General features: G+C 57.6%; 1 protein-coding gene and 1 long non-coding RNA gene across 7 annotated transcripts in view; one reads left to right on the forward strand and one right to left on the reverse strand.

Annotated features, from left to right (window-relative positions):
* The window catches only part of TNRC18 (trinucleotide repeat containing 18), a 93995-nt gene that overhangs the window by 67357 nt on the left and 3556 nt on the right, over positions 1–23082 (reverse strand). For 3 of the 6 annotated variants that reach the window (XM_085016304.1, XM_085016305.1, XM_085016303.1), the window contains exons 1-3: positions 4276–4789; positions 2727–2882; positions 438–563 (exon numbers count right to left, since the gene is read on the reverse strand). In XM_085016304.1, the coding sequence (XP_084872430.1) occupies positions 438–563; positions 2727–2882; positions 4276–4789 (796 nt within the window). Of the gene's footprint in view, positions 1–437; positions 564–2726; positions 2883–4275; positions 4790–23082 lie in introns of those variants that run through there. The other 3 variants (XM_021086041.2, XM_085016306.1, XM_085016307.1) reach the window with 2 other exon arrangements.
* LOC146404338 (uncharacterized) lies at positions 1587–6215 on the forward strand. Its single transcript, XR_014840030.1, has 3 exons — positions 1587–1657; positions 3293–3398; positions 3717–6215. It is a non-coding gene; the product is annotated as an uncharacterized LOC146404338 (long non-coding RNA).

The following is a 23082-nucleotide window of genomic DNA, read 5'->3' on the forward strand; positions in this document are numbered from 1 at the left end:
GAAGAAAGAGCGCAGCCGTGAGCGAGGACCCCCTCTGCAGGGGACAGAGCCGAGGGGAGGCCCTGTCGGTGCCCCGAACCCCAGGGTGAGAGGGAGGGCCATGCGCGCAGCACAGCCCTGGAGAGGGCAGCAGCTGGAAATGGAGAAGCAAGTTGCAATCTCGCCTTGGCCACCTACTAACGAACCTTTCTGAGCCTCGGTTTGCTCATCTGCGAAAGGGGGCGAGGCCGGAATTAGGAGCTGCCCAGAGGAGCAACAGGTTCAGGTGAGGACTGCAGGACTAAAAGGCTCGGGAAGGCTATGGGGGAGTGGAGGTTTGGGGGAGGGTCGCAAAAAAGCACCTTGGGCAGGGGTCTTGGGAGACACAGCAGAGATAGTGATCCCCTCAACCTCATTTTGCACAGCCCCCTCCAGACTCCCCACTCCTGCCCTCTGACCTTTCTGGGTATCGAAAATGCTGGGCTGGCCCAGCTGGCTGAGGAGGGGGCTCCCGCTGCTGGGGGGCTCCAGGTGGTTCAGGTGGAGGTAGGATGGGTACAGCCCGCTGGGCAGGTGGGAGAAGCCTGGAAGAGAGCACAGAAGCCAGTTGGGACACCTCAGGCCGCCCACTGGGAGCTTCCTCCCACCCCCTGCTTCTTGGAAATAAAGTGTCTTGGCGTTCGGCCCCCTGGTGCTGGGAGCCCTGAGGCTCACCACCAGGTCCCCAGAGCAGGGGCTGCCCCCTCCCAGTCCCAGCAGCCCCCAGGAAGAGACTCAAAGTGGACCCAGTGGAGGGCAATGACGATGACGCAGAGGGCGGTTCTCAGCACAGACCAAGCCCTTTCAACCAGCGCCTGTGCCTTTTTCATTCTCGTTTAAATCGCAGAGGGAAAAAACCTGTGAGGCAGAGCGTGTTAATATCCCCATTTTATAGATGAGAAAACTGCGGCTCAGAGAGGCCCCGCTCCACTGAAGTCCCTCAGCAGAGGGAGCCTGGCTTTGCACTGGGGTCCCCAGAACTCTCAACCTCAGCATGGACCCAGCTGAGTGGTTTACAGGTTTAACTTCTGCTGTGTGACCCCAAGCAGATCGCTTGCCTTCTCTGAACCTCAGGTCACCTAGCATCTCCCACTGCTGGGTCTCCCAGCTGGGGAATTCCTCCTGCCAGGCATCCGCCCAACCTCCCACAGCCCCCACCCAGTCCCACCAGCAATGCCCAGAACCAGAGCCATACAGGGCAGAGAGGACAGGAAAAGGGAGCCCCGGACAAAGAAACAAGAGGCCTCAGAAGCTAGGCGGAGAAGGAAGCCCAGGAGCCGCTCGGCAGGGCCCAGAAGGCCAGGCAGACGGGCACTGGGGGAGATCCTGCCTCCCGCCCTGGGCTGTGGGTCCTATAGGACCTCAGGCCCACTGGGTCCCCCGTGCTCCCAGCGCTCCCTCTGAAACCAGGGATCGGGACCCGTCCCTGGCCACGCTGGGCCCACGTCTTCCCCCACAGCACCACCTGACGATGGCACTTAACCACCACGAAACAATAAGGAACACCTGATACGCATGATCTCATTTCATCACCGAAACCACACGCCTATGCAGGCACCGGTCCCGCTGCTTTCTCACCTGTAAAGCGGACACAACAGTCCCTGCCTCGCGGCTCGTTCTGAGGATAAAGGGAGTCCAGGTACGCAGCGCTTCCAACACAGGAAGCGCACTGCGCGTTTGCTACCCTTACTCTTACGACTCGTGTTTGTTGGCAAAAGGAGGAGAAAGGGAGTCAGGAGAGCAGAGGAGCAAGCTGACGGCACGCAGGCGCCTCCAGCCCCTGCCCGGCTGGCGGAGGTGGCAGGCTCGGGGGGAGGGGTGGGGACCCCAGCCCGGAAGGACCATCCACCAGCCCAGACCCGGAGGCAGGATCGCCCCCACTGTGCAAGGCACAGACAATGACAGAGGCACCAGGCGACAGTCTGGCACAGAAGTGGGGAGACGGTGGGCAGGGGAAGGCCCAGGAGAGCAAGAGCCTGCAGCAGGTGCTCCCCAAACCCCGATGCTCCAGGACCTGGGAGCCCCCAGGGCACCCGGAAGACAGCCAGCGGGAGCGAGCACCTGGCCTCTAGAATCCACCAGAGCCAGAAGTGGGGAGGAGCTCAGGGGTCCCCTCAGGCCCATCCCTTCACAGACAGAGGGGAAACTGAGGCTCCAGGGAGGCCCAGGATCTGCTCTGGACGAGCGGGAAGCCAAGTGGGCGGACCGCGCCCCACACTTAGGGGCATCAAGGCAGAATGGCAACAAGACAGCCCCAGGGCGCCTGGTCCACTGCCCCCATGGTTACAGCTGTCAAGGTGACCGTGGGCAGAACAAACGGGGCCCTGCCCTTGCAGCGCACTCTGGTGAGAAAACAGGTATTTCACCAAAAAAAAAAAAAAAAAAAAAACCCGCACAGAGAAGTCTGTCGTCCCAGGGGAAAGAGAGGGCTGGGGTGAGACATTCTGAGCCAAGCCCCAAAGGATGAACAGGGAGTCGGGCGAGGGCTGCAAGCAGAGGGAAGAGCACGTGTAAAGGCCCTGTGACAGCGACAAGAGGAAGCACGGAGCATGAGAGGAACAGCAGGGAGGCCAGAGGACCAGGGCTGGGCGCCACCAGCCACAGTGTGGAGGGGTGACCTTGGTGGCCGAGGGGGGTGGGCAGACTTGAGAAGGGCTGGGGATGGCGGCCCGATGGCCCTCGGCCCGCCCTCCTGGCTCGCTCCTTACCTTCATGGGCATGGGCGGCCCACAGCTGCACCATGGGCAGGTTGCTGGGGGTGGGGGAGCGGAAGGAGAGGTCAGAGGGCAGGGGCACCGGGCTTCCATGGGACGAGGCTGAGGGCCCCATCCCGCTGGCCACAAAGCTGCCCAAGAAGGCCTCGCCTGCAGAGAGAAGGGGGGGCTGTCAGGCAGCCGCAGGCCACCGGTGCCCAGCCCACCGCCCTGTGATCCCCACACCTCTCCCCACTCAGGTGACCCTGGCCCGTGGTGGGTGGGGTGGGATGGGGTGGGGGGGTCAAAGAAACCTCCCCCGCCCCACCCGGCCCCTTGGACTCAGGACAGGCCTGGTTCAACTCAGCCAGACCCAGGGCTGGAGAAAACTGCCGGGGGAGACCCAGGGGCCTCCAGGGCACCCAACCGTCTCAGCAGGAGAGTGGCCATCCCCAGACCCCGATGAAAGCTGAGGCTGCAGGTGGGGGGCAGGGACCTCCAGAAGCCTCAGAGTGAGGAGGGGGAAGGAGCTCACGTTGCAAGCTCCTGGACCAGGGAGGAACTGTGTGCCCATTTCACAGCTGAGGAAGCGGAGGCTCAGCGAGGAGGCGGAGTGCACCTGAGCAGTGACTCCCGGATGCACGCCCAGCGGCACCCCAGGAAGACAGTGAATCAACAAATGAACCGGTGGGTGAGGAGGGCAGCAGCCTGGGCCCCATCCCAGGGGGCGGGCCCTGCCACTGGGGTCCCTCAAGTCGGGGTGTGGGGCCAACTGCTGCTGGCCAGGACCCTGGGCTGGAGCCTGGTGGAAACCACGCCCACCCCGCCACACCCCACCTGCGGGGACACCGCCTCAGGCCTGCCACCCAGGGGCACTGCCTCTACGCCCCACACACCCGCCCTTCAGGGGGAGACCCCGGCCGGCCCCAGCTCACAGGCCCGGGGGGAGGCCTTGGAGAGCTGGGCAAGGGCACTGCCCTCACCGGGCCGCCGCTTGCTCATCAGCAAAAATGGGTGACAAGGCCTCCCCCAAGAAGGATGCTGGGTAAGGAAGCTGGCACTTAACAACCAGGATAAAGAATGATCAGCAGCAGCCGCCGCGCCCACACCCTGAAAGCACTGGCACCAGCTCACCCGCCGGAGACACGAGTCCCTGCGCCCCACGTGTGACCTCTCCCACGCCACCCCGAGAAGAGGCACCGTTTTGCAGCAGTGACTGCAGGGGCCCCACAGACAACGTGTGTGACTCGGGTACCCGGCCCACAGGGACTCCCGGACCCCCGCTCAACCTCGGGGTCCCGGCGCACAACCAGAGCTCCCTCGCCCCCTCCCGGGGGACACAGGAGCCCCAGAGGGCCCTCGAGGGTGCACACAAGGATACCGGCAGCTGCCCACCCCACCACCACCAGCCTCTCCGAGGCTACAAGGGACAGGGCCTCCTCCTTGTCCCCCAGAGCGGCGACGCGGCGGGCGGAGCCATGGGAGGACACCTTCTGGTCCCATGTGCTGTCACCACCACCACCCCACGTCTGGAGGGCCCCCCACCCCACCCCAGCCTCCTCACCAGACTCCAGCGCCAAGCCCTCGGGGCCCAGGGCCATGGTGGGCTGCTCCGACGGCCCATGCGGCCCAAGCCCGGGCAGCGGGGCTCCGGGCCCGCCAGGCCCCAGGCTTCCTCCTCGGCAGGCGGGCGGGTGGACGGCTCCGGAAGCCGGCAGCCCGAGGTTTGCGCAAGGGCTTACATCAGCCACCAGCTCTTCCTGCCCCGGGCCTCGCGGAAGCCCGGCGGCCCGGGCCTGCCCCTGCCCAGGCTTGTGAAACCCGCCCAGCGGCACCCCAGGCCTGGCAGGGCGTTGGGGCCCGGATGCCACCAACGGCTCCCGCCAGCCACAGGGCTCAACGGTGCCCCACGTCCCTCCCTCAGGCCCGGCAGCGGAGCAGGTGGCGGGCCTGTGCCCTCCAACAGCAGCGGCGTGCAGCTCTGTGAAGCGGGCACACCATCCCCACCTGACCGCCAGCCCCGCGACAAGCAAGCCTGATAGGGGCTTTTTTTTCTTTGTTTTAAGGGCCACACCCATGGCACATGGAGGTCCCCAGGCTAGGGGCCAGATCAGAGCTGCAGCCGCCAGCCTACACCACAGCCAGAACAACAATGGATCCGAGCTGTGTCTGTGACCTACACCACAGCTCAAGGCAACACCGGATCCTGAACCCACTGAGCGAGGCCAGAGACTGAACCCTCATCCTTGTGGATCCCAGTCGGGTTTGTTAACTGCTGAGCCACGTACATCTCCCACGACCATGGCATCTGTCTGCACAGCTTCGCTGTCCCCCCCTCCCCAAACTCTGCTCCGAAAGCAGCAGTGAGAGCTCTCGGTGGCCGGAACGCTGCTGCCTGTCCCCTCGCAGGCGGTGCCTCGGCTCATCCCCACCTCCGGGTCTTCCCTCTGCCCAGGACAACTTGGAAGCCTACATCTGTGTCCCCCTCAAGGGGGGTCCCTCCCCGTGGGCGGTACCGTCCGCCTCCGAGGTGCCCAGCACCTGGCCCACAGCAGACACCAACTCTGGGCCTGGGCACCTGCACGGTATCTGATCCTCTCGGGGCAAAAGGAGATTAGGAAAGAAGGGGACCTTGACACCGGAGGAGGCACGAGCCACCCCGAGCTGTCCTGCCTGGTCGCTCTGGGGTGGAGGAGTGGCAGCTGACCCCCACCCCACACCACCAGAGTCTCCAGCCTGCCGCCCCAGCCCAGCTGCAGCCCACAGCCCTCTCACGGGGCGGCCACTCATGGGCCACCAGGACCCCTGGGAGAGCGTGCCCGCTGGCCTGCCGCCAGCCTGGAAGGACCAGGACCTGGGACATCCAGTGACAACCCCCGGCCCAGAACCAGCAGCGCCCGCCCCCACCCCAGATCTCTGCCGGCCCCTCCAGGAGCCACAGGCCACTTGTGGCTACTGAGCACTTGAAACGTGTGGCTGATGAGACCGAGGAACCGCATCTTCAATTTTATGAAATTTTAATTAATTTAGACTTAATTTAGCCACAGTCTGGGCTGAAGGCTCCTCCCTGCTGGAAAATGGAACAGGGGCAGGGCTGGGGCCTCTGACAGGCCAGGCCCCCACCACGGACAGGGGGTGGACAGAGGGGCCCCCAGGGGACCGTGCAAGACAGACCCACGGCTGCTGAGGCTAATGCCAGATCACCTCGCCCAGGTGGATGCAGAGATAAAACGTGGTCACGTTTGCAAAGCGCATGCTGCAGAGTTACACCATCGGGGGCTTGGGAAAGCCCAGCATCTGCTCAAGGTCACGGTCTGAGTGGGACCACCACCCTTACCCAAATTCCATCTGTCCTTCCTTAAAATTTTCAATTGGAAACCAGAGGGAGCTGATGGCTGCCCAGGATGAATGCACCAAATACCACCACACTGCATGCTTTCAAGAAGTTAACTGCACATTATGTGACTTTCATTTCGATTAAAAAAACACAAACCCAAAACAGCACCACCACAGAAGCGCCTCTCTCTCTGCCTCTGAATCCAGCCCCGAGTCTGTGTCTCCCCCCCCACTGCCCAGGGCGCATGGGCACAGCAGTTCGTGGGCTGGCACATCCTGGTGCATCTTCCTGCAGCCCTGGGAACCAGGGAATCCTGTTTCCCCCATTTTACAGACTAAGAAACTGAGGCTCAGAGAGACTGGCCGGGGTCACCAGGCCTAGACAACCAAAGTGGCTCAGCTAGCGCTACAAGCACACAGCACATCAAGGCCTTGGCTCCAGTCTGGCAGCTGTCCCCAGGACCTTGAGAGACAGACCCCCCCCACACATACACACACACGTCCTGGCCCTTGGGGAGGCTTAGAAAATGGTCCTCCCCCTTCTCTGGTCCCCAGGGCCAAGTAAGAGACACGGAGGCCTGGCTATGGGGCCCCTGGCCCCTGCCACTGCCTAGAGGAGGGGCTCTGGGGTCCCTCTGGGAACATAACTGGCAGGGAGCTGCGCACAGACACCCCCGCCGCCCGCCCCGCCGGGCCGGGCCCCCTCCGGCAGGTCAGCAGACCCTCCCCAGCTGGGACCCACCCCACACCGCACCGTGGGAACACAGCCCAGGGCCGTGCATTCGGGGTGCAGGCCAGCCTGTTCTCAGCCAGCATCGCCCCCCTCATCAGCACCCCAAACAGAGGAAGGGTTTCGGGGCTGGCTGACGCCGAGGCTGGCCAAGATCATCAGGAGACAGGACTCACATCCCCAAAAGGTGTCTGCTCCCCCTCTCCTTCCTCCCCCACCACTGGGGCCGGCGGCCTGAGCGCAGGGCTGGGGACGAAGGCCTGTCCAGAGGCACCCTTTGCTCATATGCCGACAGCCCCACCGAGAAGGCAACAGTGAGGCCGCCTTAGCCAGGCATCCTGCCCACGGATGGCGTCGCTGGCGACCCTTCCAGAAGCTACGTAACAGGCCCCTGAAGCCCTGGCCAGTGGGAGCGAGGAGGGGGGACCAGGATGAGGTCACCAAGGGTACAAGGACTTTAGCACAGGCTGGGCTAAATATGGAACCGCTCGGCCCCACAGGCTAACCCCAGGGCCTTTGCACTTCAGCCTGGAATCCATTCCTCCCCCTGGGACAGCAAATTATCTGCCTACTCCCAAGTGTATACACCTCCCTCCCTTCCCTTAGAACCTGGCCGAGGAGGCCTTCCCTAACCGGCTCTGACTGGGACTATCTCAGCCCCGCAAGGCCCCCCCCCCCCGCCCCCCCACGCCCTTTCCTGAATTATCCCCCCCCTTGCTTATCACCACTTATCACACCGTATACACATTAGTTCCTTCTTTATTGTAGTTCCCTGTTTATTGTCCCTCTCCACCCACTGGGACAGGAGTCGGCAGGCTTTTCTTGAAAGGGTCAGATAAATACTCTAGGCACTGCAGGCCTATTCTGCCGGCCTGGGCTCTGTCCCAAACAGGAGAAGGGCCAGTGTGGGGGCGCGGGATGCGGACCCCTGTACCCCTACGTAGGTTGGCTCCATCCCCAGCGGCCCCAGCCCCACCCCTGCCCCAGTAAGTGTATGCAGTAGGTGCTCCATTCATATTTATGGTCGCGGATGGCCAAGGCCGCGATCAGCTTGGGCAGAGGGACAGACCAAAAGGGGGCCGCTTCTACTTCACAGCCAAGGTCGGGTTTCATTCCTTTTGTCTCCACCCACCCCCAGCCACCCTGGGAGAAGGGATTCTTGATGCTTTTACAGATGAGGAAACTGAGGCGCTGACGCCAGAATCGACACCGCTCCCCTGGGGCCCACCGCCCAGACCCCAGACCCTGTTTTCATCCCTTCCCGCCCCCCAGACCCCTCCCCAAGCAAACAGGGAACAAATCCGCTTCCCTTCCCTGTTTTAAAAGCTCCCGGCCTTGCAAAGGAGCTGCACCCTCGGGATGCCACAGAGTGTCTGCCCGGCACGGTCAGATCAGGACTGACACCAAAAAAAGGGCCCATTCTAGCCCCGAGCACAGCCATGTGACTCAGCCGTTGCCATGACAGCAGCTGAAAACAGTTCAAGGACCCTCAGGACGGAATGACCTTCAGACACCCCCAGGTCCCAAGATTCGGAGGCTTGTGTAACAGCTAAGCCAGAGAATGGTTAATGCCCTGTCTTATAACGAGCCCGGGGTTCCCGTCATGGCACAGTGGAAACAAATCCGACCAGTAACCATGAGGACGCAGGTTCGATCCCCACCCTTGCTCAGTGGGTTAAGGATCGGGCATTGCCATGAGCTGTGGCATAGGTTGAAGACACGGCTCAGATCCTGCGTTGCTGTGACGGTGGTGTAGCCTGGCAGCTACAGCTCTGATGAGACCCCTAGCCTGGGAACCTCTGTATGACTGGGGAGCAGCGCTAAAGTGAAAAAAGAAGGAAAAAAAAAAAAAGAAAAAGCCTTATCAGTCAATAAGAATCCCAATGCACACATGAAGGACAGTAAATAACAGCCCGATTCAGGAAAAAGCATGGCAAAGAGGTATCTGAAAAGGATGACACTGGAAGTTTCCGTGGGGGACAGCAGGTTAAGGACCCAGCATTGCCACAGCTGTGGTGTAGGTCACTCCTGCGGTTTGACCCAGGAACTTCCAACTTCCACGCCGAGGGTGTGGCCAAACAGAACAAAACAAACAACCAAAAAAGATGTCACCCAACACGTCAGCACATTTTGAGTTTGACGGGGGGAGGGGAGGACAGAGCCAACGCATCCTCAGCTTCAGGGAAGCAGATCTGCAGGCTCCTGTGGCCCAGACCCACGTCTGGGGTCCCTCGCAAGGGAACCATCTTTCTGGGCAAAGATGCATTTACTCAGAGGCTCACTGCAGCCAAAGTGATCTAGAGATTTAATGCAGCCCCACTCCGAACCGCGGAGGAGGGGGCGGGGGGGTGTGAAAACCTGCCTCTAAAAGTTACACAGAGGAGTTCCGGCCTGGCTCAGCAGTAATGAACCTGACTAGCATCCGTGAGGATGCAGGTTCAATCCCTGGCATCACTGAGGGGGTTGAGGATCCAGCATCGCCATGAACTGTGGTGTAGGTTGCAGACGGGGCTCAGATCTGATCTTGCATTGCTGTGGCTGTGCTGCAGGCCGGCAGCTACAGCTCCAATTCCACCCCTCGCCTCAGAACTCCCATATGCCGCAGGTGCGGCACTAAAAAGCAAAAAAAAAAAGTGACACGACATTGAAGACAGGGGCCGGTAGAGATTTCTCCACACTCCTTCACAATAACCAAAAGCTGGAAGCACCCAAGGGTTTACTGGATAAACAAAATGTAGTCTATCTTTGTCTTTTTGCCATTTCCCACGGCATGTGGAGGTTCCCACGCTAGGGGTCCAACTGGAGCTGTAGCCGCCGGCCTACACCACAGCTCATAGCAACGCTGGATCCTTAACCCACTGAGCAAGGCCAGGGATCGAACCCGCAACCTCCTGGTTCCTAGTCAGATTCGTTAACCACCGAGCCACGACAGGAACTCCAAACATAGTCTATCTTTATGCTGTGAACTATCATTCGGCCTTAACAAGAAAGGAAATTCTGACACCTGACCTGACACAGATGAGCGGTGAAGATACGATGCAAAGTGAAATGAGCCAGACACCGAAGGTCAAATATTGTTATGATTGTACTTTTCTGTGGCCCCTGGAGGAGTTAAGTTCAAAGCCTGGGCGCCAGGGGCTGAAGGTGGGGGTGGGGAGCTAAGGTCTAATGGGACAGAGCTTCAGTTTGGGAAGATGGACGCGTTACGGACGTGGCGGTGGTGACGGTTACACCACAAGGTGAATGAACCTGATGCCACCGAACTGTACGTGTAAAAACAGTTACAGTGGTAAACACACGTATTCTATCAGTTAAAAGCAAAAGTTATAGGAGTTCCCGTCGTGGCGCAGTGGTTAACGAATCCGACTAGGAACCAGGAGGTTGCGGGTTCGATCCCTGGCCTTGCTCAGTGGGTTAAGGATCTGGCATTGCTATGAGCTGTGGTGTAGGCCGGCAGCTCTATGTAGCTCTGATCTGACCCCCCGCCTCCATATGCCGCGGGTTCGGCCCTAAAAAGACCAAAAAAAAAAAAGAAGCGCCAAGGCAGCAGGATGACGGGGAGTTTGCGGCTTACAGTAGATGCAAACTATCACACTTGGAATGGATGAGCCATGCGGTCCTGCTGTGCAGCACAGGGAACTACATACACCCAGTTGATTTTTTTCTTTTTGTCTGTTTAGGGCCACACCCTCAGCATAGATCAGTTTCTGGGCTAGGGGTCAAACTGGAACTGCAGCTGCCAACCTACATTCGCCAGAGCCACAGCCACCCAGGATAGGAGCCCCATCTGCAACCCACACCACAGCTCTCGGCAACACGGGATCCTTAACCCACCGAGCAAAGCCAAGGGTCGAACCTGCATCCTCACAGACACCATGTCAGGTTCTTCACCTGCTGAGCCACAAGAGGAACTCCGGCATTAGCGCCCTTTTGAAAGGGGCCCCAAAGAGCTTTCTCGTCCCTTGATAGAAGACAATATAAGAAAAGGGATATATGTATGTATATGAATATATACATATATGTATGACTGTGTCACTTTGCGGGAGAGTAGAAATTGGCACAACATTGTCAATCAACTATGTTTTAATTAAGAAAAGTTTAAAACAGCACAATTGAGTGTAAACCATTAAAAAAAAAAAAAAAACAACCAGGGAGTTCCCGTCATGGCGCAGTGGTTAACGAATCCGACTGGGAACCATGAGGTTGCGGGTTCGATCCCTGCCCTTGCTCAGTGGGTTAACGATCTGGCGTTGCCGTGAGCTGTGGTGTAGGTCGCAGACGCAGCTCGGATCCTGCGTTGCTGCGGCTGTGGTGTAGGCCGGTGGCTACAGCTCCAACTAGACCCCTAGCCTGGGAACCTCCATATGCCGCGGGAGTGGCCCAAGAAATGGCAAAAAGACAAAAAAAAAAAAAAAAAAAAAAAAAAAAAGCCAAGGCAACCTTGAAGATGAAAAACAACGTGGCAAGACTTATGCCGTCAAATACCAACACACAGGCACCTGCAGTGTGGAAGCTGGTGTGGCCTCGGCTCGTGGGTAGATGAAAGGGCCGGGCCTGTGGGGTCAGGACTCCCTGTTCTTAGGTGCCCCACCGCCACCCAAAAATCAATTCCAGGTGCACTGCAGATCCAAACATGAAAGGCAAAAGCTTCTACAAGAGGGACGCAGGTTCAATCCCCGGCCCAGCACAGTAGGTTAGGGATCCAGTGTTGCCACAGGTCACAACCACAGCTCGGATCCACTCCCAGGAATTTCATATGCCACAGAGTGGCCAAAGAAGAAAAGCAAGAAGCAAAAAAAAAAAAAAAAAAAAAAAAAAAAACCTGGAAAATTTCTCTATGACCTGGGGCAGGCAACGCTTTCCTAAAGACCACAGAAAAAGCACTATCCATAAAGATAAGACCGAGAAACCAAACCACATTAAAATCAGGAACGTCTTTTGATCACATGACACCCTTAGGAGAATGAAAAAGTGAGCCACCTCAAGGGAAGAAACGTGTGGTCTGTCACCCATGCAGGGCTTGGATCCAGAATATATAAAGAACGCCCGCGAGTCAACAAGAAAGAGAGAGACAACCCAGTGTAAACACGGGCAAGATTCAACAAGAGGGCAGCAGATAAGGATGTCCAAATAGCAGCAGATCCAGGACAAGGTAACTCAGCCTCTTAACTGAGGAAGAATGAAGTAAAACTTCTACACACCCGCCAGAAGGCTTACGATGTCAAGAAGCAAAGATGGATGGTGTCTGTGCCGGACCAGAGGGGGCATCACTAGCACGACCATGCAAAGAGCCTGGCAGGCTCCAGAAACCCTTCTGACCCAGCAACGCCCCCGTAAGTGTGCGGAAATGCCCCCCGCGAGGCAGATGGTCCCAGCACCACTTCCCAGTACCGCTCCCCGGCCTCTTGGCTGAGCTCAAGGGCAGGGTCCGTTCTCATCAGCGTCATACCTGCCGCGTCCTCTAACCATGACCTTCCCACCAGGAGTAACCCAAACTGGAAAATAACCCAAATGTCCACCAAGAGCTGGATATACAGGGACATTCTCCTAGGAGGGGAACCCCTTCCACAAGGCACAACCACAGCGAGCAGGGCCGGACTGAGCTCACACCCTCACACCCAAGAGGACACACTATGTGCTTCCACAAACGGGAAGGGCATCGCAAGACATCCTGCTTAGTGCCAGGAGAAGGGTCACCTTGGGACAAGGTGATGAACAGAGAGCCTGGGTTTCTTTCTTAACCTGGGTTTCTTTTTTTTTTTTTTTTGGTCTTTTTGCCTTTTTCTAGGGCCGCACCCGCAGCATATGGAGGTTCCCTGGCTAGGGGTCTCATCAGAGCTGTAGCCACCGGCCTGCACCACAGCCACAGCTACAGCCACGCAGGATCCGAGCCGCGTCTGCGACCTACACCACAGCTCACGGCAACGCCGGATCCTTAACCCACTGAGCAAGGCCAGGGATCGAACCCGCAACCTCTCATGGTTCCTAGTCGGATTTGTTTCCACTGTGCCACGATGGGAACTCCTACCCTGGGTTTCTTAATCTTCACCAAAATAATTGAACAGTATATATTTATGATCTCTGGTTTTGTTTTTTTGATGGTTTTGGGGTTTGTTTGTTTGTTTGTTTTTGCCGCGTCCGGGGCACGTGAAAGTTCCCGGGCCAGGGAAGGAACCCACGCCCCAGCAGCAACCCAAGCTGATTCAGTGACAACGCCGGAGTCTTAACCCGCTGCGCACAAGAGAACTCCAGATCTCTGCTCATCTGTGTGCCGCTTCCACCCCAATGAAAAATATCCTTTAAAAAACTGAGGGCGCAAGGAGGCCAATCTGAACGTAAGTATGGAAAATATTAAATTCTGAGTAATTGTCATGAAATTCTTACATTGACAAAATTTGCAAAAACCAAAACAAGTAAGTTAAAATAAACCCAGAAAGCAAACAAGGAAGAGAAAGACAAATTCTTATTCACACTGCCGCCACCCCCAGTCCCTGGCTGTCTCGCCAGAGCGCTCAGGTCTGACCCGAGAGCCCTCACCTCCTGGCTGTGTGACCTTGGGGAGGGGACATGACCTCTCTGAGCCTTGCTTTTTCCTCTACCGTAAAATGAAGGGCAAGTAAGAAAGGAAAGGCGTTGCGAGGGGAGCTGCTCCTGTGTCCTGTGCTTCGGGGCACTCCCCTCTCCCCGAGAAGGTGCCACCAGGCAGACGAGCGAGGCTGAGGGACAGAGCTGGGGGTGGGGGGGCTTACCCTGCACAGCCCTGGCACTGTGACTGGGCCACAGCACCTTTGGCCACTGCCAACGTCCCCACGCTCCCATCCGTGCGGTACACGTGGCTGAGAGTCTTGAGCGGCTGGGGTTCCTCCGAGCGAAATGCAGGCTCTGAAGCCACCAGACCCGATCGCAGGCCCCTGCCCCGCCTCCCAGGAGAGGAGGGGTCCCGCCGGGCCCGGGGGCTGGCCCCAGGCAGGCAGGAGGGGCTTTATTCCTCCCGCTCCCTCGTCCAGCCTCCCTCCCCTCCCGCCGGGCCAGCCCTGACCCCCGGCCGCCCAGACCCCAGCAGGCATCTTGCAGCCCACGGAGCGCCCAGCGCCTCCCCGAAGAGGTGGCAGCCAGGGAAGGGCCAGCGGGGCTGAACGCCCGTCCCTCCCCCAGCCCAGAATCTGGGCCCCCCGGTGGGCTAGGACTCAGCCTCGCGCGGACCAGACGCCCAGCCCACCAAGTAGGTGCTCGAATCTAAATACAGGGAATCCCAGGACGGCCCAGAGCAGTCAAGGCCCCGGCCCGGCCAATGATATGCAAATGCGTCCACCCCAGCCTCGCCCCAGGGCTCCAGACGTTCTCAATTCTAAAGCAATTACCGAGGATTTCCCCATTGATTTCTCTTCCCCCCAACGGAGGTCTCGGCCCAGGGAGGGAGGGAGGGAGGGCCTCCTCAGGCCGGGGGAGGAGGGGGCCGGACCCCAGACTCGGGGGTACAGAGATCCAGCAGGACAAATCCTTGCCCGGATGCCACAACCACACAGTTTAAAAAGGGAACAGTTTACTGGGGCACGAGGGCGCCCTTGAAGGTCCTGGGTCGGATCCTTGGGGCTGGCGGGGGGGCCCCCAATGAAAACCAGTACAAATCCTCAAGCCTTGCAGCCTGGCTTAAAGTCCCCGCAGGCAGGAAACAGGACTCGAGCGTGGGAGACTGAGGAAGCCAGAAGAAGGGACACCTCGACACTTCAGAAAGTTCCACAGGGGTCTACAAGGCCCCCCCTCGCATCCCAGCCCCATCAGCTTGGGAGCGCCTCTCTTAAATATGAAAACACCCAGAGAACCAGGCCCCAGACACCCAGGGAGTCTCCAATGTGAAAGAAAAATAAACAAAAAGTGCCAGAACCGAGGCCACCCGTGAGAGAAGAAAACGCCACCAAAAAAATATAAAAGTCCTACAGCCTCCAAGTGACAAGACATCCTGTATCCAGGAAGCAAGAACGAAACGCTATCAAAAAAGAAAGGAGGAGTTCCCAGTGTGGCTCAGTGAGTTAAGAGCCCAACTAGCATCCAACAGGGTTAAAGGATCTGGCATTGCCGTGAGCTGTGGCGTGGGTCACAGACGTGGTTCGGACCTGGTGTTGCTGTGGCTGAGATGCAGGCCGGCGGCTGCAGCTCCCATTGGACCCCTGGCCTGAGAGCCTCCATGTGCCGCGGGTGCGGCCCTAAAAAGACAAAAGACAAAAAAAAAAAAAAAAAAAGAGGAGCATCCAGGCTATGAGAAAGAACACCTAGATATTAAAGATATGATAACCTAATTTAAAAAATCAAATCGAAGGGCGAGAAGGCACAGTTGAGAACATCTGGAAAGCAGAAGAAACAAAGGGGTGGAAAACAGCAAAGCCCCTGGGACTCCCTCTAGTCACTTATGACGGAGTCTGAGTCCGATAATGTGAGAAAAGAGAAGGCATACGTGAATGTGTAACTGGGTCACCTGGCTGTGCAGCAGAAAAATGACAGGCCCTGTGAACCAGTGATAACGGAAAAAGTAAAAATCATTCCTAAAAAAGAAAGAAAGGAAACAGAGAAAGGACAAGAAAAGTCGATGATGGAACCAGGAGATCCAGGATCTAACGGGAGCAGCAGAGAGAGCAGCAAACCGGGTGGGAAGGAGATTCTAAAATACCAATAAAAGTAATGGTAATGCAGAAAGCCCTCCTAAGAACCATAAGTGGTGAGCACTAGCATTCATTTTACAAAAGAAAACAATGGAGGCAGAGAGTCAGGTTAGGTAACATGGCCAAGGTCACAGAGCACGTTACCTGGAAGAGCCCGCAAGTGAATTTCAGAGCCCAGGCTCCACTACGGCGGGGTTCTAAAAGATTTTAAGCATTTATAGGCGTTCCCGTCGTGGCTCAGTGGTTAACGAATCTGACTAGGAACCACGAGGTTGCGGGTTCGATCCCTGGCCTCGCTCAGTGGGTTGAGGATCCGGCGTTGCCATGAGCTGTGGTGCAAGTGGCAGACACAGCTCGAATGGCAAGTTGCTGTGGCTGCGGTGTAGGCTGGTGGCTACAGCTCCAATTAGACCCCTAGCCTGGGAACCTCCATATGCCGCGGGTGCAGCCCTAGAAAATACCGAAAAGAAAAGATTTTAAGCCTTTTATAAAAGGGAGAAAAAAACTTCATGGACAAAGAGCAAGAATCCAAATAATATCACAGCCTCCACAGCAGCACTGGAACTTAGAAGGTGATGTTGCGGTTCCTTCAAATTATCTCCAAAAAGCCAGTCAGGTGTGGAGGCAGACTCGGGGCATTTTCAGGTACACGAGGCCTCAGAAAGAGCTTGCTTGTCTTGCAGGTACTTTGAAAGTACCTGCAGGATCCGCTCCACCAAAACAAGGAAGTAAAGCCGGGGAAAAGGAAGGCGTGTGAACCAGGAAAGAGGAGGGCAAGGGGTCTGGAAGGATGCGGATGGCTGTCTCCAGGCCCGCGTGCCAGGCGAACCAGACCCGGGCAGGAAGACGGAAAAGTGCAGGGAGGAATGCTTCCAGAAAAGAAAGAGGCCGCTCATGCAACAGATGCGAGCACAGGCAAAGAGTCCCAAGAGCTGGAAGACAGAGAGCCGAAGAATCCCCGCAAAGGGGGAGAAAAAGCGGCAACTAAGAGAAATAAAGAAACGAGTAGTATTCTACCCTGCAGCTCAGATAGGAACAATATTTACAAACCCAAAGCCATAATAATAAACATGGTTTCAACAAAACTGTCTTCCCGATCCATTGGGAGGAGAGAGGAAGCAGAAGGAGTGGCAGAGGGGGCGAGGCGATAACAACAAACATTTACTTGGTGCTTATTAGTTTCCAGATACTGGAGGTTTGGGGGGATTTTTGTAGGGCCACACCTGCGGCACATGGAGGTTCCCAGGCTAGGGGTCGAATGGGAGCTGCAGCTGCCAGTCTACACCACAGCCACAGCCACACCAGATCCGAGCTGCATCTGCGACCTACACCGCAGCTCATGGCACTGCTGGATCCTTAACCCGCTGAGCAAGGCCAGGGATCGAACCCACATCCTCACAGGTTCTTAACCCGCTGAGCCACAGCGGGAACTCCTGCAGATCCTGTTCTAAATGTTCTATATGTACTGACTACTGAATTCCCTCGAAGTAGATACTCTTGTCACCCCATTTCACAGCTGAGAAAACCAAGGCACAAGACTCAGAGGAACCTGCCTGGGACCTCAGAGTAATAGATGGAAGAGTCACAATGAAGACCTGGGCAGTCTACGCAAAACCCTCCTCATTCAATTAGGAACCACAAAATATGAAAAATAACCTGTGCTAGGAGCAGGTTAGTACAGAGCAAGGTGGATGAAAAGGCCCAAAGATGAGGTCCCGTCCTGGCGCAGCAGAAACCAATCCGACTAGGAACCATGAGGTTTCGGGTTCAATCCCTGGCCTCGCTCCGTGGGTTAAGGATCCGGCATTGCCGTGAGCTGTGGTGTAGGTCGCAGACACGGCTTAGATCTGATGTTGCTGTGGCTGTGGGGCAGGTCGGCAGCTGCAGCTCTGATTCGACCCCTAGCCTGGGAACCTCCATATGCCGCCAGTGCAGCTCTAAACAGCAAAAGAAAAAAAAAAGAAAGAAAGAAAGAGAAAGGGGGGGGGCAAAGAAAGAGCCAAGAGAATTACAAGGGGCCATCAGGAGTTGGGAGACAGGAGCCAAGAGACCACAATTCTCTCTCTATTCCTTCTAGCACCATCTGACGTTTTTTTCTTGGGCAGAGCCCACAGTATATGGAAGCTCCCAAGTCAAGGATCAAACCCATGTCACATCAGCGACCTGAGCCACAGCAGTAACAACACTAGATCCCTTAACCACTAGGCCACCAGAGACCTCCCTGTCTGACTTTTAAAATGATGTGTAACTTTACGCTGAAGTTTATATTAAGCATAAAACAGGCGTGAACTGTACACTTTCCATGGGTGAATTTTACAGGATGCAAAGTAGTCCTCAATAAAGCTTTAAAAAATAAACGCAGAAAAGACATTTGTGTGTTTAACATGCACAAAAAAACAGGGACTTCTCTTGTGGCAGAGAGGGTTAGGGATCTGGCATCGTCACGGCAGCAGCTTGGGTCGCTGCTATAAGGCAGGTTCGATCCCTGGTCCGGGGAACTTCCACATGGCATGGGTGTGGCCAAAAAAATAAAATGCGCAAAAAGTAAAAACAATAAAAGGCACACAAGCTTATATACTGCTACTAACTCACCAGGATGAAGAGGATTTAAAGAAACTGACACTAGCACGTGGTCGGAAGATGGGGACGCTGGGGTGGGAACAGGTTCCACAATGATGCAACCTCTGGAGAGCTCACAGCAGGAAAAGCCAAGTTTACACATACTCTGTGACCCGCCAATTCCAGTCCTCGATGCTAAGTACACATATCCCGCAAAACGAGGACTATTCCCAGCAAACACGGCAAACAACCCAACTCAGCATCCACAGAAGAGCGGGGGACCGTGCTGTAGTCACCCAGCGAGACACTACGCTGCAACGGGAAATCCGCAGGCACCTTAGATGCGGACAAATCTTGGAAATAGCCAGAAACGAAAAGGGGCGGGCTGCACGCACGATTCCCCCTTACGGAAAAGGTCAAAAATAGGCCGGACGAATCTAAGGTAACAGAAGAAAGAGGCTGGGGTGGGGTGGACAGTGACCAGGAGGTGGCAGAAGGAGCTCTGGACGACTGAAATGTCCTGATCTTGAGCTGGCTGGTGGTGAGCCCGGTGTGTCCGCTTTGGAGAAGAAGCGCAACGTACAGACCCGCTCCAGACCGAGCCTGTTTACGGAGCATCTGTACGCATCTGTTACGCCGAAAAAGAAGAAGAAAAATGCTGGGTTCTGCCTGGGACCCTGGAGCCTAAGGAGCCTCTGGACCACCCAGAGGGGCTACATACACAGTCGCAGAGGCCGTCGGAGATCAGACTGGAGCAAGGAATCCGTGAGTCATCGGTTAATGGCAAATATAATTATAGCCATCACTTTTACCCTAACTTCTGCAGAGGGCTATTCCTGTGCTAGGCGCCTCGCTGGCTCTTGCTCAAACGTCACGACGACGCGATGAATTCAGGGCCGCTAAGCGACCCATTTCACAGCTAAGAAAATCGAGGCTTTCGAGTCGTCACGCACTCCGTATGAGGAGCCAGATCCAAACTCCGGCACTCTGACCTCTGCCCCTAGGCCCTCCAAAGGAAGCAGCTATCTGGTGACGGCAAGACAGAACCCCAGCTGGTTCATGAAGCCCCAGGATGTGCAAAACTATTTGCAAAGGGGATGAGGAGCTTGGGCGACTCCCACTCAGTGGCCTTGACCTCCTCCAAAGTCAGGTGCCAGGTGGGCAGGTGGTGTGGCAAGGACCCCAGCCCTGGGGGCCAAGGATGAGCCCTGGCCAGGGCTCCCTGCAGCCCCTGGAGAAGGCCCAGGACCTGTTCTGATCTCGGGCTGGGAAGTAAGGGGCGGGGAGGGGCGTGATGAGGGTGGATGGAGCCTGCGTGAAAGACAGGACCCCACGTGACCAAAGACAGGGCTCCACGTGGCCTGGTGGCCGTGAAGCAAGATCAGACTGCAGACCGATGCACGCCTGGAACCAAGAGCACCCCGAGCGGGCCACAGCCAAGTCGAGAAGGCCCAGTCGCCGCCTTCTCAAATCCATTCCTCCCCTTTCCTCCAAAAGCAGCCCTGACCCAGGAGCCATCTGTGGCCCCCTCCTTATCTGCCCCACCTCCCACAAGGCACCACACCCTGGCCACCTCCAGCTGCCCCCCAGGCCACCACCTCCCTGATGCCGCTGACTTGTTCCCTGTGTCTCTGCCGGCGACCAGCCTCTAGGCAGCAATCCAAACTCATTTTGTTAAATGCCTATTTCGAAATACTTCCAAACTCAAGAGAAAAGTTTGACAAGAGTACAGCTCACAAACGGTACAACTGCCACACGAGCGGCTCCCGGGCCGGCCGTGGGAACCGCTTTCCCATCCGACGTGTTACTCGAAGTCGCCTGATGTGCCGTTGCCGCCCGTGTGTATAAATGACAAGAGAGGGTTTTTTTGCTCTCCTGCTGAGCCACGCCTGAGAGTGAGTTGCAGGCATCCCATCCCCGTCCCCAAACACGTCAGTGTCCTCGCTGCTAAAGGCAAGGACATTCGCTTCCATGATCACAGCCACCAACTTCCCGAAACGTGATGCTGATTGGACGCCATCGGCTAATCTACCGTCCAGATGCCAGTTTCGTCGATGGCCCCAGGGATGTCCTTTCGAGCAATTTCTTCCCTGACCCCAGATCCAAGTGAGAGCCCTGTATGGCCTTCCGCTGTCACAGTTTTGGGGCCTCCTGGAATCAGGCACAGGTCTCAGCGTTCCTTTGTCTTGTGTGCCTTTCACATTTTTCAAGAGTCCAGACCAGTTCGGTAAAACGTCCCTTAATTGGAGTCACTTCTTTCCATTTAAAACCCTTCAGTGCCTTCTCATTCCTCATCGTTTGAAAATCACTGGCCTCCGGGGACCGGCAGGGGTCCCCCCACCTCCCGCCACTCGCAAGGTTCGCAGCCCCCCACCCCTCTGGCCCAAAGAGACCCTGGGGAGTGTCTTCTGTCCTTCCCAGCCTGTATCTCTCTTTAAAATGACCTCCTTGGCTGACTTGTGTTTACTGCCTGGCCCCCACACCAGGATGGCCGCTCCAATGAGAGCAAAGACATGTGTGTTGGGTCACCGCTGATTCCCAGGGCCGGCGCCGTGCCTGGCACGCAGGAGGCACTTGGAAATCCTTGGCTGACTAAATGAACAAGTGAGGAGAGACGAAAACGCTGGGGCTGAGCGTTAAAGAACCGGGAAGCTCAGGGAGCCAGGGGGCTGCGGAGGCCCTTCCAGATTCTAGAACCTCCCCGGGGCCTCCCTGTGCCTCCACCCAGAGGGGGATGCACCCCGCAAATCTCCCTTATCAGCGGGATCACCTGGCTCCACCACCCAGGCCCACTGATTAATCTTTTTAAATCAACCCCGGGAGGCTGACAGCCTGGATTCCGAGATAGAGCTGATCAGATGCTGGGAAAGGCCGGTGGCCTGCTATTGTCACTGGCCAGTGCAAAGTGCAGGGCCTCCCCGGCCTGATCCTGGGTTCCCACCTCCCATTCAAATATCCTTCAAGGGCCAGCCCAGGGTGTGGGGGCAGGGAGAATAAACATCCAAGTACAAAATCCTAATAGCTCTTTAACTGTGATGAGGAGGGCAGCAGCCCAGGCCTCCCCACTCCAGGGCACCTGGGCAGGTCTACGGGGAGCTTGTCACTCACTTGTCCATCTCACACTGCAGCAAACAGGTAGGGCTCATACCTATGGATACTCAAAACTAAGGGAAAGGTCCCTACAACCCTGTAACCCCAACCCCCGCTGACTCTCAATTTCACTTCCCCTTCTAACCCTCTCGGCCTTTAGACTCGTGATGCAGAAAATGCATCTCCTCCCAGAGACTCAGGGCAGGCGCGGGCACACACAGCCATCAATGCACGCTGGCACCGGGTCCCAATCCCACCACCCCCAGCCACGGACCTTTCCAGCTGTGTGCTCTACCCACAGAGCTGCCTCCGCCTGGAAGAGCTGGATCCGGCCCCGAGCTCCCGCCCCCGCTGGAGTCCAGAGGTGATTCGGCCTCTCACTCTCTCTGGCTGTGTGACCCCGGGCAAATAGCTCAGCCTCACCAGGCTTCCCAGTACAAAAATAAACAAATAAAGATGAAGCTGATAACCGCTGGCGAGACTTAGGGAGCTGATAGCCAAGAAGGTGAAGCGCGTGGAAAAGAGAGAATTTAGCACCTGCACCCCGCGAGGAAGGGGGGAGGGGTGCTGGGCAAAGGAATGTGTAATCCGGCCCCACCCCGAGCAGTGAATGGGGAGCAGCTCCCCACCGCCAGGCTAATGGGATTAGCACAGGGCTCTGGCTCTGGGCGTTGGCCCGGGGTCCCTAGGTCTCGGCGCGCGGCCGCTCAAGGTGGGGACAGCTAGAGCCAGTGCCAGCGCCCCACTCCTCCCCGCTGGGTGAGCAGCGGCCCCAACGGCGGCTGGCATGCCCTGCCCGGCGCAGCGCTTCCCGCGCGCGTCTATTTCCTCCATGACCTCAGCCGCGGAGCACGCAGGACTCCCAGCGCAGAAGGTGCTGGGACAGGCCTCGGCAGCCGCCTCCCTCCGACTTCCACGTCCTTTCGCCCCCCCTCTCAGCCCCTCCATCTACCTCTTGGGCGTTAGGCGGCCTGGCTGCGGCGGTTGGGCTGGCCGCGCCCTGGCACGGGGCGCGCACGCAGAGGCCCCCTTGAGTAGTGGCTCTTTTTCCCGGCTCGATTAGAACCCTTGGCCGCGGCCAGGCTCCGGCCAGCCTGGAGATCGGGAGTCCTCGGCGCCCTCTCTCAGGCTCCCGGAAGGCGAGTGAAGGCCGTGCCAGCCAGGAGGACCCAGGGTCTGACTCCTAGGCCACAGAACCCTGCCACCTCCCCGAGCCGGGCCAGGCACACTCCAAAAGCCAAACACAAAAATTGCCGCGGCCTCTAGGGGCGTGCAAACGGGGACAGACGTTCGGCCCTTTGTACGCCAGGGCTGCCCCCAGCCTCTCCTCTGGAGTCTCTGGCACCCCTGCCTCGGCTGCAGGGCAGTACTTGGGAGAAAACCCCAGCCCTCAACGGGGCCCGCAGCTCCCGGGAGACACCACGCGCCCCAAGGCCAGACCCGGTCCTCGTGCCCCCGCAGGCGGGATCTTCGCGCTCCCGACCCCCCCGCGCGCGCCCCTCCCCCGCCTGGCGCCTCACAAAGGCCCTTTGTCCCGCGGAGCACTGGGACTCAGGTTCCTGAAAAGTTCCAAGAGGAAAAAAAAAAAATCAAAGAGAGCGGCAGAAACAGCGAGCGGGCAGGGTCGGCGGGGCAGGGCCAAAGCGGCTGCTGCAGCTAGAGCTGTCCTCTCCTCCAAGACCCAGGGCCAAGGGAGCGTCGGGGGCTCCCGGAAAAATCACAAGAATCTTGTGGAAGAGATGTTTTTGCTTTCTCTTCTGAGTCTTTTTGTTGTTGTTGTCTTTTTCTTTTGCAAGCGTGGGACACCAGGCACAGAGGCTGGAGGCAGCCCTGGGAGGAGGGACTTGTCTCCTGCGGCGGCCAAAGGCAGGTCTGAAGGTCCCCGCGTCTCCCTGCCACCCCGGCAGGCAGGCAGCCGAGGCCCGCCTGGGGCAAGCTTCTCCCTCCCCCGTGCGGTCCCCACCGAGGCTGCAGCCCCTCCTGGGAAATGGCGGGAGCC

This window comes from Sus scrofa, chromosome 3 (assembly GCF_054392235.1).
Source record: "Sus scrofa isolate SSC_HxYL_T2T_F1_AM1 chromosome 3, Sscrofa_HxYL_maternal_Yorkshire_Landrace_v2.0, whole genome shotgun sequence".
Lineage (NCBI taxonomy): Eukaryota > Metazoa > Chordata > Mammalia > Artiodactyla > Suidae > Sus > Sus scrofa.